This window comes from Eumetopias jubatus, unplaced genomic scaffold, assembly GCF_037043125.1.
Source record: "Eumetopias jubatus isolate StellerSeaLion01/CBP00866 unplaced genomic scaffold, mEumJub1_p1.0 scaffold_17, whole genome shotgun sequence".
Classification (NCBI taxonomy): Eukaryota; Metazoa; Chordata; class Mammalia; order Carnivora; family Otariidae; genus Eumetopias; species Eumetopias jubatus.
This window is the reverse complement of record NW_028274823.1, coordinates 17154992-17169813: the sequence shown is the minus strand read 5'-3', so window position 1 is coordinate 17169813 and position 14822 is coordinate 17154992. Positions and strand designations below refer to the sequence as shown.

Below are 14822 nucleotides of genomic sequence, written 5' to 3'. Positions count from 1 at the left end.
CTGGCAAACAGCGTGACCTTCGGGCAATCAAAAAGTAAAACAAGGCTGAAAATTCCTCAGAAATAGCATACTTCTTAAATGCATGTTTAAAAAAAAACAACCACCAAGAATCAAGTCTCTTACATATAATGTAGGAATTAACAGGGCATCTCTACAGAGGCAGGAACGCCAAGTCTGGTCACATTGTTCTCAATCATTAAAACCTCATTGGTCCTCGTCAGACACAGGTATCCTCTTAAGCTTCTAGTCCTAATGAAGTGTGTCCTCATTCTACATTCATTGACTGGAGCAGTTATTAAGAACAAAACAGACATGGATATAAATTCAGCGGAATGGTCTTTCCAATCTCATGCCTGAGGGTCCACTGACCAGTTAAGAACTACAAGCCAAAATAAAAAATAAAATAAAAAAAATACCCACCACAGCCAGTATCCCTTTCCTTCACTCACTCTCTTCCTGCCTACATTCCTTTCCTTGCAGACAAATCCGTAGGCTACCAGAAAGCAGACTATTGAGGACGTCACATAAGCTTCCTCTATTCTTTTAATTCTACTCTTATTCCAAGGATCCTGATTTTAGGGGATTCTTTCCAGTAGTGAAGTCATGAAGGTATGTGGCATAATTTAAGTGTGCTAGAACTTGAGAGAAATGGAAAACAACACGGCATGATGTGAAATAACTACACACACGTTAACTTCATGAAATTAATGCCATTTCGATAGGTTTTTATTGAACATATTAGATCCTTATTATTAAGGCTAGGTAATTTGGGCAAGTGAGTACATGGATTTGTGGAAAACATGAATATATTACTGGCTTATCAAGTTCAATGAGAAATTTTCACACAGGCATGTGAAAATGTCCATGTGAAAACAGGCATGTGAAAATCTGCCTTTTGTAAAAGGTCAAATTTTGTTACCAATTAAAACACAAATTTGAAATAGAACCTGGCATTCAATTTAATCTGTTTACTATTGTTCAGTGACTTCTAATAATTGGTATAATAAAGATAATTGTGGAAAGCAAAAATCCCTAGTGTGATTTAAAAAGAAAATCCAAGCAATCTGAAGCAGCCTTGCCAACAGTCTGGAGAATCAATCTGTCTAGCAAGTCGTGTATGTAAATAAATAATCAGAGATGCTACTAAAATACAACTTAGTAAACAGGCATTACCTATTTAATAAGTACAATATATACATAGAATTCTCTTGAAAAGCTTCATTTTATACAGAAACATATTTACAAAATGAACAGTGTAATCAAATTAAAGATTATCTGTACAATGCACACGTATATATATATATATATGAACTTTTGGAAGATAAACAAGTTTCATCATTGTAGTCAAAATGGACAGCCATATGCATTTTAAAAAAGGAATCCATCCCAGAAAATACATCTTTAATATACAATTATATTTTTCATTTATCCTCCTGAAAATTCTTCATGTTTGGATACTTTTTCAATTATTTTCTCTTGTTCAGAGCCTTGAAAAATTTCAGGTTTCTAGTGCCACCAACTGGTGTTAAAAATTAACAATCTTAGTGTCAAAAAAAGATTGTTTTGTTTTAAAAAAAGGATATTGAAAAACAGGCTACTAGAGTCAACACTCATAAGGCAAACTAACCATACTGAGTAGCAACATGACTGATAAAAATATTTTCACCACAGTAGCATTTACAATATTAATGGTTTTTAATGTTTTGGTTTCTTTCTACCAGTAAATCTTGGTTTAAATTTATATGCAAAAAATCTTTAGAAAATAATATGCTGGTAAAACAAAGTTTAGGAATATACATGAAAACATGATTAGATTCCTCTTTGTGAGCATCAAGTAGGCATTAACAATTTACTAAAAGGGCAAAAATCAAGTATCTTTTTACGGTCTTTGATTTTTTTTTTCTTCAAGAATAATTAAACATCAAACTGTGACAGTTAAGAGAATGCACAGACCATCGTGAGACCATCTGCTCTCAGCATACCCCAGAGCAAGGATTCATTTCCCAAAGCTTCATGCCACAGTGAGATTTCTGGGCCACTATATGCACAAGTCGATTAACCTCCTTCCTTCTGCGGCAGGGGCTCAAAAAGAGTGGCTCCTACCGCCTCCCACCATTGTAACTAGACCACAGTGCCATGAGGACAGCAAGAGCCCTGTCTGATTTGTTCGCCAATAAAACCACAATACCCCAGATGCTGCCTGGCAATAGCAGGTTTTCAATACATGTGTGAATACTAACATGCTGGTAGCCTGATAAAATTTAATTCAAGATAAATCACTTTAAATGGTGATGAAGATAGAAAGTTAAAAAAAAAAAAAAAAAACCACACACAACACCAAAGTTCAAACCCATTTCTTTGCTCAAACCCACTATTCTCAATCCTTAACACTGAGCAGGCTAAAGTTTGAAGTGGTTTGGGAAAAAAGGGAGTCACAGTAAGAATTCACTTCAAAATTAAAACCTAGAAAAGCATATGCAGATGTACACACACAAAAAAATAATTTCCTGCTCAAAGAAACCAAAACAGTGCTAAGTAGCCAAAACAGCCTTTGATGTGTATAACTAATAATGAACATATAAATTTTGCCCCAGATCTCAGGTTTATCCAGACCATTTTCCTTTTCTAGACACCCATTCTTCTCTCCATACATTCAATATATTAAGAGTAGAAGACCCTCTAAATCCTTACATTAGCAGCTTTTTGTGATTGGTATAAAGATCTGACATATGCACATCTTTGCACATTACTTTGCTCAGGTCTAATCCATACACAAGAAGATACAGTAGAAACTGAAGAACAAAAGGAAAATAAAAGCATTTTCTTCAAAAATTTTCCATAGCTTGAAAAATAAGTCAGAATGTTGTTTATAATAAACAGCCTTCCTCTAAAGTAGTGTCACCATTTGAGTTCTCCAAATGAATGGTGTGGCACACATGTTAATATTGGAACGTTTCACTTTTGTATGCAATAAAATGTATATATTTTTAGAAAGTGTATAGACATAGAACACTATAGATCTGATCACTACTTGGTCTCCATTCACACATTTTGTGTCTTGGAAGAAAAAACAAATATTGTAGTGTATGAATCTCCATTACAGAAGAAGTCATGAAATTTAGTTATGTTGGCTACTCTAAGGAGTCTTTAGGAATATCAATAGTATGTCTAGAAAAATGGGAAAATAATTCAGATTTGTTTGCACTTACTCCCTCTTACTTTATTTTGATAAATTATTATTGGTAAAAAGAACAAGACACATTATGGTACGACTAACACTTGTTATAGCTATTTTAAAAAGGTGTTTTTGGACTTATATTTCCATTTTGAAAAGATTTTGTTTTTGGATGGCAAGATATAACTTGATTTACAGAAAAAATAAGATGCTGCATTAAATCCTTAGTAAAAATGCAGTAAATGATCTTTTTAAACAATGTTGATTAAAAAAAACGTTAAAACACATTAAAGGGATATTGCCACCATGAGCCCAACTTTTAGAGCCATACAATTCCTTAAAGGTTAATTCATCATCCCAAAGCTTACTTCTCTTAAGGAGAGAAAAAAGGATGCAAAAATCTAAAACAAAAGTGACACTTGTGGCAACATCTGCGTATTATCCAAGGTAACCTATTACAGAGATGATCCGAATATAATGAAATGTGAAAAGCCACACTCAGAAATGATAATAAGTTACAAATTACAAGAGGAAGGAACAAAATTCAATGATGTAGAAATACTGATACTATGACTGGCAACATTTAAGTGCACATCTTAAATAAATATTGTAAAAATCCATCAGGATACACAAATTTGGCTCTAAAATTCCTTTGGTTACAGAGATGTAATTATTTTGTATTTTAAATAAATATATTGAAACACATCACATTGGGGACTATAAGATCACTCCACTGGAATATATAATTATATAATGGTAAGGAATGGTACCAAATGAAATGGTTAACAGAGCCATATGCTGGATCCTCTTGGGAAATGGTTCTTCATAAATATCTTAAACATTTATCTTTACATTTCATGTTAGTAAAACTAAAGTATTCCAGTTTCAAAGAATTCATTATTCATCTCTCTGCTCTAATGACTAATCTATTTCACATTTTAAAATACAACTGAAGTCCACAAATCTAAGTGAGCATGTTATTTAAAATCATATTTTGTGTAACTGAAAAATAAAAAAACTCAACCTTAACTCAAACAATTTGAATCTGAAAAAACGTACCTAGCACAGATAAAGAAACCTGACAGAGGCATGCAATGTCTGATAACTGCTAGCTACCAAGCGCTGGCTTTCCTATTAGCTTCCATTAAAATTAAAAGATTTAAGGACTCACTGGCATCCCTAAAATACAGTCAAATGTTATACTGGAATGTCAAACAAAATTTTAATCACTTTAGTTTTCTTCATGTTGGAGAAATAGCATATTACTGAATGATTAACACGTGTCCTTTCATGCATAATTTTAAAAAGCTGAATCATTTTTGACATAATATAGTTTCAAAGGAAGAAATATGGAGAAGGGGTTTTCAAAAGCCCTTGCAAAAATGTTCAGCACTTCATAGGACTATTAGCAATTTCAGTTGTTCTGATTCAGTGACAGGCTGTCACTATACAAATACAAATTTCATCAAAGCTCATTCTCTTACAGTATACACAGCAATGCATTTGTATTGTAAAAGGATACTTTTTTATACAGATGAAGCAAAACAATTTTTTACTGGCTGACACACAAAGCAGGGAAAATTTTCCAACAATACTGGGCAGTGGCACCTGCTCCTTATGTGGCTTTTGTGTTTAGTGACCAAGAGCTATGTGTTAGGTTTTCTTCGTCCTCTGTTCTAGTTCATGCTGGTGTTTAATAAGACGTTCTATTTCTGTTCCAAGTGTTTGTAGATTTTCCTTTACCAGTAAGAAAAAGGGGGAAAGAAAACAGAACCATTATCATAAGTATATAGATTCAGTTTGAACTATTTTTGCTTAAATTTTGACACTGAAAGGGTGAGGATTAGTCTTCAGTGCTCTGTGGCATAAACCAGGTGCACAGCAGTTTTCAGTAAGTAAGTCCTGTACATTGCAGAATCTTTACTGAAGCTACAGCAAATTTTAGTGCATAGATTTATTACTAGATTTACAACTTTATTTACTAACTCTCAAGGCCCAAACATAGCACAAATAGAATAGCTGGGTCGGGTAAAAGCTGCAAAAGTAAAGCTGGAAAATACATTAGAAAATGAATGCCTTAAACTTAAAATAGAGTCTCAGCGATTGATTATAACTAATTATACAGGTCAAAGGCCACCCACTGCAAAATAAACTGTCTGTACAATAGCTAAGCTGATTTTTTGCTCTTTCTTCCTTTCCTTCCTAGCTTAAAAAATTTTATTTTTCAAGAAAAACACAAAAATTTTATCTCCAGGTAAAATGGCTACCTTGCATTACAGAACTAGTCCATTTACAGGCTAGCTCACACTATGAAAGAGGCACCATTATGCCATGCTTACTTACTGGCTGTAAGTAAATGAGAAACACAGATACCTTCAAAGTAATATTTTTTAGTAATGTATCCTCCAAAACAGCCTGTAATTTTCTGTTGATCTCCAAAGAGAGGTCCAATGTTAATCCACTATCAGCTGGATGGGATGTATATAAAGATGCCATAATGCCGCCCCGTCTACTTAAATGGACTTTGTTAAAATCAGATGCCTCTGAAGAAAGTGTGCCTGATTCTTCCCGTAAAATGTAACTCTGAATTATTCTGCAAAATAAAATGACACTGTCAGTTATATACTTGCAGAATTAAAAACATTAAAATTTACAAGAGTCAACTAATCATAAGCATGAAGATGATTAGCATAAAACAAGTACCTATTAGGTTAATAACAGTAATGTTAGAAAATAAATTTTCTTATTCACATGGTATCTTTTTTTTTTTAAAGATTTTGAGAGAGCGTGTGCACCTACAAGCAGGGGGGAGGGGCAGAGGGAGAGGAAGCAGCGCAGACTCCCCAGTGTGCAGGAAGCCGGACTTGGGGCTCAATCCCAGAACTCTGGGATCATGACCTGAGCTGAAAGCAGATGCTTACCTGACTGAGCCACCTAGGTGCCCCCAGATGTCTTAATCCCATTTTTGTTTAATATGGTATTTACATTAAAGATGTATAAACATTGTTTTTCTATTTCTTTCCTTATTACTTTAATCAAAATATTTTAAATTTTTTAAAAGAGTTTATTTATTTATTTGACAGAGACAGAGCATAAGCAGAGGGAGCTGCAGACAGAGGGAGAGGGAGAAGCAGGCTCCCCGCTGAGCAGAAAGCCCGATGTGGGGCTCGATCTCAGAACCCCAGGAACATGACCCTACCTGAAGGCAGACACCCAACCTACTGAGCCACCCAGGTGCCCCTAATCAAAATATTTTTGAGCAATTTATTACGCCATTTCAGTTAATATTTTCTATTTTCTTGTTATTAAACTTAGAACTTTATTCATTTTTTTTAAAAGATTTATTTATTTAAGGGTGCCTGGGTGGCTTGGTCATTAAGCGTCTGCCTTTGGCTGGGGTCATGATCCCGAAGTTCTGGGATCAGGCCCCACATCGGGCTCCCTGCTCTGCGGGAAGCCTGCTTCTCCCTCTCCCACTCCCCCTGTTTGTGTTCCCTCTCTGTGTCTCTGTCAAATAAATAAATAAAATCTTAAAAAAAAAAAAAGATTTTAGAGACAGAGCACGTGTACGTGAATGTATGTGTGAGCAGGGGACCGGGGGTGGGGGGAGGTGGCGGCACAGGGCTCAATCTCGAGACACTGAGATTACGACCTGAGCTGAAATCAAGAGTCAGACTTAACCAACTGAGCCACCCAGGCACCCCTTCTTTTTCTTTTAAAAGTCATGGGCCAACTTTTCTCTAAGCCTAAAATTATTTCAAAATAAAAATTAAAAAGTCATGGGTAAAAAGTTGCAATATATAAAAAAATACATCTTAAAAGAATATGGTATTTGTAAGAGGAATTTTGCACAGCAATTTTTTTTTCCTTTTTACCAGGTGAGGAAGGAAGGCCCAAGCCCCAGAGAGCCCAGCTCCCGGGAGGGGAGAACAAGCCACTGGAGGGATGAAGAGGAAAGATCACAGGCTACAGGGTCAGGATGGAGAACCCGCAGGTGAGATGAAAAAAAAAAAAAAAAACAACCATGCCAGAGGCCAGTTAGCAGGGGGACAAAATAGAAAACAAAAGTGCATGAAAATACGTCTCATAAACGTGACTGAGAAAAAGTAAGGTTTCAGAGTACCAAAGCAAAGAATATTAGTGCAAATTAAACGTGTATGGAACACACTGCACGGCAGATTTCAGGCTGTGCTGACCAGGCATCCCGCCCACCTCACGGAAAGCCAGTACCCCCTGCTCAGGGGCCAGGATGCCCTGAGGCCCCCAAGGTCACCGTTCAAAAGGCCAGTTCTTAGCTCAAGGCCCCTGGTGCCCAGCTACTGGGAGCTCGAGAAGCCAGTTTTTGACTTTAGGTCACACTGACCTAGTCCCAGGGGGCCCAGATCCCCAGCTCTTGGTCTGTCACTTACTGGATTAGTGGTGACTCTGGAACATTTAGTGATTTGACCTGAACACCACCAGTTAATTTATTTGTCCGTTTTAAGAAATCAATGAAAGTTTAAAGTCATAGGCACAGAATCTTGTACTTGGCAGGTGCCCAATAAATTACCCACTATATCCTACCCAACAGGAAAGATAATCCACAACCCCATATCTCTCTTAGAGCCACAGTCATGAAAATCAAAAGCTAACAGAGTGCTTTTATTAAACCCAACATTATTTTAGTATCCTAAAAAAATTAAGATCTATTGAATTCTAGATCACCTTAAAGACCTGTTTTCTTTCATCTCTGTATTCCCAAAACCTAGAACATAGTAAGTGATCAATAAAAGACTGGGAACTGAACAACTACAATTAAGAATTATTTTTTGAGGGGCGCCTGGGTGGCTCAGTCATTAAGCGTCTGCCTTCGGCTCAGGTCATGACCCCAGGGTCCTGGGATGGAGCCCTGCGGGAAGCCTGCTTCTCCCTCTCCCACTCCCCCTGTTTGTGTTCCTCTCTCACTGTCAAATAAATAAAATCTTTAAAAAAAAAAAAAAAGAATTATTTTTTGAAAGATTGGCTCTTGATATGATTTTGAAAACAGTAACTTTACCATATAAGTAATGATATTTCAAACACAGATTGTGTTATATAATACATACTTTGTTTTTTTCCTAATTTCTTCCACTAACTGTTTGATATGATCTTCCATAAATTCTATCTTTTCATTTTTCCGGGCATGTGCTTTTTGCAGCCTTACGATCCTCTCAATCAACATGGCCTTGTCCACTTCTGGAAAGTTATCCACAGCTCCTGACGACCCGGTATTTTCTGGAGATCGATCTTCTGCACTGCTTCGAGCATTGAGGGACCCTGAAGACCAAAAAAAAAAAAAATCAGTTTAGGTACTGTATTCAGTCTAGAGTCATCTGCTAATGTCACATATTATTTCTTCTAGTATAATTTGCAAATATTCGCTCTAACAGAGTCGGGCACAGAATACAAGGCATACCTGGCCTGAGTTCTTATTTCGGAATACATGAATGACCTAAGTGCCAAAGGGCCTATTATGTCTCTCAGGAACCGGGTGAGGAAGCAGCAATAGAGAAACAAGAAACTCAAGAAAAAGTCAGAATAACAAGTCTGAAATGAAACTGAGAGCCAGAGCCAGAGCCAGAGCAGACAGCCCACAGAGTGGGCTCAGCTCTGAGGCCCGCCCCCCGAGGATCGAGTCCTACTCCGCCACTTTCTAGCTGCGTGATGCTGGATAAGTTACTTAATTCTGTGCCTTGGTCACTTCATCTTAAAATGGGCAGATTAGTATTCACCTCATAGGACTGTTATCCTCATTTAAATGAGTTAATATATGTGAAGTGCATATAAGTAAGCACTCAGTAAATATTAGCTATTACTTTTATTAACATCAGTGGAGAAAAATTTCTGATCCTCTCTACCCTACAAACATAAGTCTTTTTTCAACTCCATTTTGTAGATTTAAGACAGTAATATACCCTATCCAAGGTCACGCACTAATAAATGACAGACCTGGGTTCTAAATACCTATGTGTAGGGGCACCTGGGTGGCTGTCGTTAAGCGTCTGCCTTCGGCTCAGGTCGTGATCCCAGGGTCCTGGGATCGAGCCCCGCATCGGGCTCCCTGCTCCGCGGGGAGCCTGCTTCTCCCTCTCCTGCTCCCCCTGCTTCTGTTCCTTCTCTCGCTGTGTCTCTCTCGGTCAAATAAATAAATAAAATCTTTTAAAAAAATAAATAAATACCTATGTGTAGTTTCAACCCATGTTCTTCCTACTATGTGATCTTCCCACTACTGTAATAGTTGATGTGCAACTCCTGGGAGGGTGTGTAGTGTCACGGCATGCACTCATTCTAGAGTCTGAGAGTTCTGTCACTGTGGATTTGGGGCAAGTCATGGAACCATTCTGAACCTTCGTTTCCTCATCACTAAAATGCGAATTGTAACACCTCACACAACTATTCTCCAGAGTAAATAATAAGCTTAAAGTGCTTGGCATGATTCCTGGCACTTTAAAATGACAAATACACTGATATTTTGCTAATTACCATTTCCATGATGATATCAATCATAATTTTATGGACTCTATTCATTTTCTCTTTAGACCACAGGCATATTTCATGGGAAAAGCTAAAAGATTTAAACATATGTGTATATATAAAAAATCTTAAAATATAATGATCATTTCATTAGTTTTCAGGTGTTAAAAGTAACATAAAAGTAAAAAAAAGAGAGACCATATTTTTTTTTAAAGATTTTATTTATTTATTTGACAGAGAGAGACACAATGTGAGAGGGAACACAAGCAGGCGGAGTGGGAGAGGGAGAAGCAGGCTTCCCACCGAGCAGGGAGCCTGATGCGGGGCTCGATCCCAGGACCCCGGGATCATGACCTGAGCTGAAGGCAGATGCTTAACGACTGAGCCACCCAGGCGCCCAAAGAGAGACCATATTATAACAAATCTCTCTATATATGGATGGATATATCTAAATTTAAAAATGGAAGAGGAAATTGTCACAAGGAATAAAGAAGATGCAGGTAAGATAATAGGAGATAGGGAGACAGATCATCTAGAATCCCATGACAAACATGAAACCCTGGGAAATGATGAGAAATTATTTAATTGGAAATAATACCACTTTTTATAACTCAAAATGGGAAAAAAAAATATCAACACTTTTTAACACAAAAAAATGTTAGTTCTTTTTACAATCAGTCACTAGATAACAACTGAAACCAGAAATTTTTTTACCTGATGAACTAGAACGACTCCCCATGCTGCTGACTTCTTTATCATAGCTTCCATTCTCCACCTGATCTAATTTTCTTCGTGCTACAGGGAAAAGAAATTACTTGTGACAATTATCATGACCATTTGCCCCACTATTTCTGATTTTAATTGCTAAAATCGCTCAGGCAAAAATGACAAACACAAGAGAAATTTGTGGAATACATACTTTAGACAGGAGGGCTATAGTTGTCACTCATATAAAATGATATCTAGAAATGTACAGGTCAAATACAAAATACAGAGAAACAACACTATGATGACATCACTTAGGCACAGTGACTTAACATTCAGAGTCCTGATGGATTTAGATGACCTCTACAATACCAGAAATTTCCCTTCAATTATAGCTTTAAAAACAAACAATTCTTATAGCAAATATCTGAATATATTAAGTAAATGCTAAATCTCTTTTATCTTAATACTATATTTCACCCAATAAGTAGTGAGAATAGTAGAGATTAGGAAGTCAGAACACATATCTTATTCATCTTTGTATCCAAGCACATAGCACAGTTTAAATTGTTTAAATTTTTAAATGAAAGAAATCTGGGTTCCAGTCCCAGCTGTTAATCATTGTGTTCAGGTCGTTCATAACCTATCTGGGTCTCAGTTTCTTCTAAGATGAAGGGTTAGGGCTCAATGATCTCTAAGGTAGAGAGGTCTACAAAGTGGGGTGCAGGTACCCTAGATGCTGCACAAAAAAACTCATAGCACATATACGGAGAAAATATTAGAATTTCCATTTATACTTACATTTCATCTGATCTTTGAAAAGACTGTTTTTAATTTTTATTTTTATATTTATTTTAATCAGATTCTATTTTTCATGTTTTTTAATGTAGTGATACATGTTTTAAATTTATAAATATATATAAATCTGAGAACAAATGCTTAAATACTTTTTACTGATTGGAGTATGTGATCAAAAAAGTTTAGACACTACTGTCCTCAAGTATATTCCCAACTCTCACATTTTAGGGTTCTGTGAATAAATGTCCTTTAGCATAGAAGATGTTATAGACTATTCATGGAACTCCAAGAGGTTTAGCGATTTGGTTTATAAACATTAATACATTAAAGAGAACATCTAGCACTAATCAGTGTGGTAGAACCTGATGTAAAATATTTTTTTTCTATAAATCCTTAATGACTAAAAGATGCAACATTAAGGTCTAAGTGTGCAAGAATTTTATACCTTGCTGGAGTTGTTTGGTAAGATCTTTGACACTGAAGGCATGTTTACGTCTTTGGGTTACTAATTCATCTTTTAGTTCTTCGACCTGGGTACTCAATGCTTTAACTTCTGTTTGTCTACAGGTGAGTTCCGCTTGCAGAGTCTGGACCTCCTCTTTTCGCAGTTCTTCCTCTTTTGACAATCTACTTTCCTAAATATTAAATGAGATCAAACAAAAAACACCAATTTTAACACCTGTTTGTTTCCATTACTGCTCACAGTTTAAAACCTGAAAATTCAAGGTCCTTGATGGTAGATTCTTCCAGAATTGCTCCTTACCACGTTTTGTTTCCTGCACTCCTCAAATTCCTTGTGTGGGAATGCAGGGGCATATTAATGTATTTGCCATTTTATACATGCAAAACAGTCTACGTCAGAGGTCTCTGGTTATTTTGGACTAACATCTCAAATTATTTTTGAGTAACCTGAAGACACTCTGATCACTTAGAAATATTAAACCATTTTTAAACTATAAAAATCTAGAGATTTGAAATACTTTAAAAAATATATAGTAATTCCAAGGGTGCCTAGGTGGCTCAGTCAGTTGAATGTCTAACTCTTGATTTTGGCTCAGGTCATGATTTTGGGGTCATGAGATTGAGCCCCGTGTCAGGCTCCATACTCAGCAGGAAGTCTGCTTGAGATTCTCTCTCTCCCTCTCCATCTGCCCCTCCCCCCCAAAATAAATAAATCTTAAAAAAAAAATACATATATATACACACACACACACATATACGTGGTAATTCCAGTTCCTAATGACAAAAACCATGGTTTTCTTATTTTCAAAAGTGAAATACTTTTTCATAAACACTTTAGGAAGGTATTTTATTATAAATGATATAAATAGGAAGGAAAAAGGACACTTTAAACAAGTTAGAAGGAAAAACTGACACTTCTCACAGCATTTGAAATTACCAGAAAATCAGGCCAATAAAAAAAAGAGCCCACTTTAACTACCAGTAGGTTTATGCTAACAGGAAAATTTAATTTGTGCTTCTTGTATGTCACTTTAAAAGTTAAATGTAGGGCACCTGGGTGGCTCAGATGGTTAAGCGTCTGCCTTCAGCTCAGGTCATGATCCCAGGGTCCTGGGATCAGGTCCCGCATCGGGCTCCCTGCTCAGAGGGGATCCTGCTTCTCCCTCTGCCTCTCTCTCTCTCTCTCTGTCTCTCATGAATAAATAAATAAAATCTTAAAAAAAAAGTTAAATGTAAATGTATACTTACCAAATTAGTATTTGTCTGTTTCATTTGTTCACATTGGCTTTGTAACTGACTTTCACTACAGGAAAGTTTATCAAATTGTGACTGCAAAGAATTGGATTCAGATTGGAGTTGCGCATTCTTACTAGTGAGCTTTTCTGTAAATAGTAGTAACTCAGATTCTCTTTTCCTACTGCCTTCGATGTCTTTTTGTAGGTCATGAATCAAAGAATTAAGACTTTCCACTTCTTCCTTCAAATTTTCAACTTCTTGTTTACCTCTAAAAAACAAAGTTTATACTTAAGAAAAAAACTACTAAAAGACATTACATTAATGGTTTGGGATTTTCTTCAAATAAAATACTTCATAAGTGTACTTTTATTCATTCATCCAAATTATTTATTTGGATTTGTAGGACTACCTAATATATGCTAGGAACTAAGACCTATGAGTACAAGAAAGACTGACATGGGCCCTTTCAAAAATTTCCATTAAGTAAGGAAATTACATGTGTGATAAAATATTTTTGATGATGAAAAGCACACAGTGGGTTGCCTAACCTAGTATAAGTGGTGTTTAAACTAATACAGTAGGGGCTAGCAAACTTCTGTAAAAGGCCCAAACTTAATTTAAGTTTCTCCGGCATATGGTCTTTGTGGGAAGTGTTCAACCCTGCCGCTGCAGTGTGAAAGCAGCCATGGATAATTCATGAAGGAATGAGAGTAGCTGTGTTCCAAGAAAAAATTATTTACCAAAAAAGGCAGTGGGCTGGACTTGGCTCATGGACCACAGTTTGCTACTTCCCGATCAGAAGAAAAAGTAGGAGTGAGTGAGACAACAAAATATGTTCCAGGTAGAAGAAACAGGATGTGCTAGATCTGGGAAGGGAACAAGAATGACTTTCTTGTTGGTACTAACAAACACATGTTCAACACTGATGAGGATAAGGACAGCACTATATCCCCAGCACTTAATACAGCGCATGCACATAGGAGACAATCAACCCACATTTGTAAACAACTATTGCTGAAACCCAAGAGTGCGAAAAGAGAAAGCACAGAGGGAGAAGCAAGGTCACTAATGATCTTCAAGCCATGCTGTGGCATCTGAACTTACTGGGCAGTCCTTGAGGCAATGGGAAATCACTGAAAGGTTTTAAGATTTCCTTTTTAAAAAGACGATGCTAACTACAGTATAAGAAATGGACTGTAAGGGAAGACCAAAAAAAAAAAAAAACCCACAAAAAATAAAACAAAAAAACCAACAAAACCCATTTAGAAGCTATGGCAGCTTTCCAGATAAAAGAACAATGACATCACTGGTGGTGGTGTGAAAAATAAATGAACTTGAAAGATACTGAAGCATGAGCATCAATAATACTCTGTGACTGGTTAGATGTATGAGGGGAAGGAAAGGAAACCAAGAAGGATGCCCAGGTTCCTGGGCTGGAAAATCCTGTGGATGCTCCACTCATCACTCATCTCAGGAACATCAGAGGAGCATATTTATGGGTGGGATGGACAAATCAGTTTGGGACATTTAGTCTAAAAGTCTGAGGTACCTTTGACACCTGTATGTCTGGGCCTGAGCCAAAAGGGCTGAAGATAATGACCTGAAGGTCCTACAGCATACTGCAGCAATAGCTGGGCCACTCAGGGTATGATAAAATAGTAACAAAAGAGTTTTATGACAAGGAGAAGGCTGCCAAGGAGACTGAGAAAAGGAGTAGCCAGAAAGTGGGGAGGAACACCAAGGAAAGCATGACATGAAGCCAAAGGAACACAGCACGTCAAGAAAGATAATGGGCTTGCGGCACCTGGGTGGCTCAGTTGGTTAAGCGTCTGCCTTCGGCTCAGGTCATGATCCCAGAGTCCTGGGATCGAGCCCCGCACTGGGCTCCCTGCTCGGTGGGAAGCCTGCTTCTCCCTCTCCCACTCCCCCTGCTTGTGTTCTTTCTCTAGCTGTC

General features: G+C 37.0%; 1 protein-coding gene across 2 annotated transcripts in view; it reads right to left on the bottom strand.

Annotated features, from left to right (window-relative positions):
• Window positions 1-699: 699 nt before the first annotated feature.
• CCDC186 (coiled-coil domain containing 186) overlaps window positions 700-14822 on the bottom strand; it is a 48806-nt gene continuing 34683 nt past the window's right edge. For both annotated transcript variants that reach the window (XM_028121782.2, XM_028121783.2), the window contains 6 exons: window positions 12881-13136; window positions 11616-11805; window positions 10382-10462; window positions 8260-8470; window positions 5549-5768; window positions 700-4912 (listed from right to left, as the gene is read on the bottom strand). In XM_028121782.2, coding sequence (XP_027977583.1) covers window positions 4829-4912; window positions 5549-5768; window positions 8260-8470; window positions 10382-10462; window positions 11616-11805; window positions 12881-13136 — 1042 coding nt within the window. In that variant the 3' untranslated portion in view covers window positions 700-4828. The remainder of the gene's footprint in view (window positions 4913-5548; window positions 5769-8259; window positions 8471-10381; window positions 10463-11615; window positions 11806-12880; window positions 13137-14822) is intronic.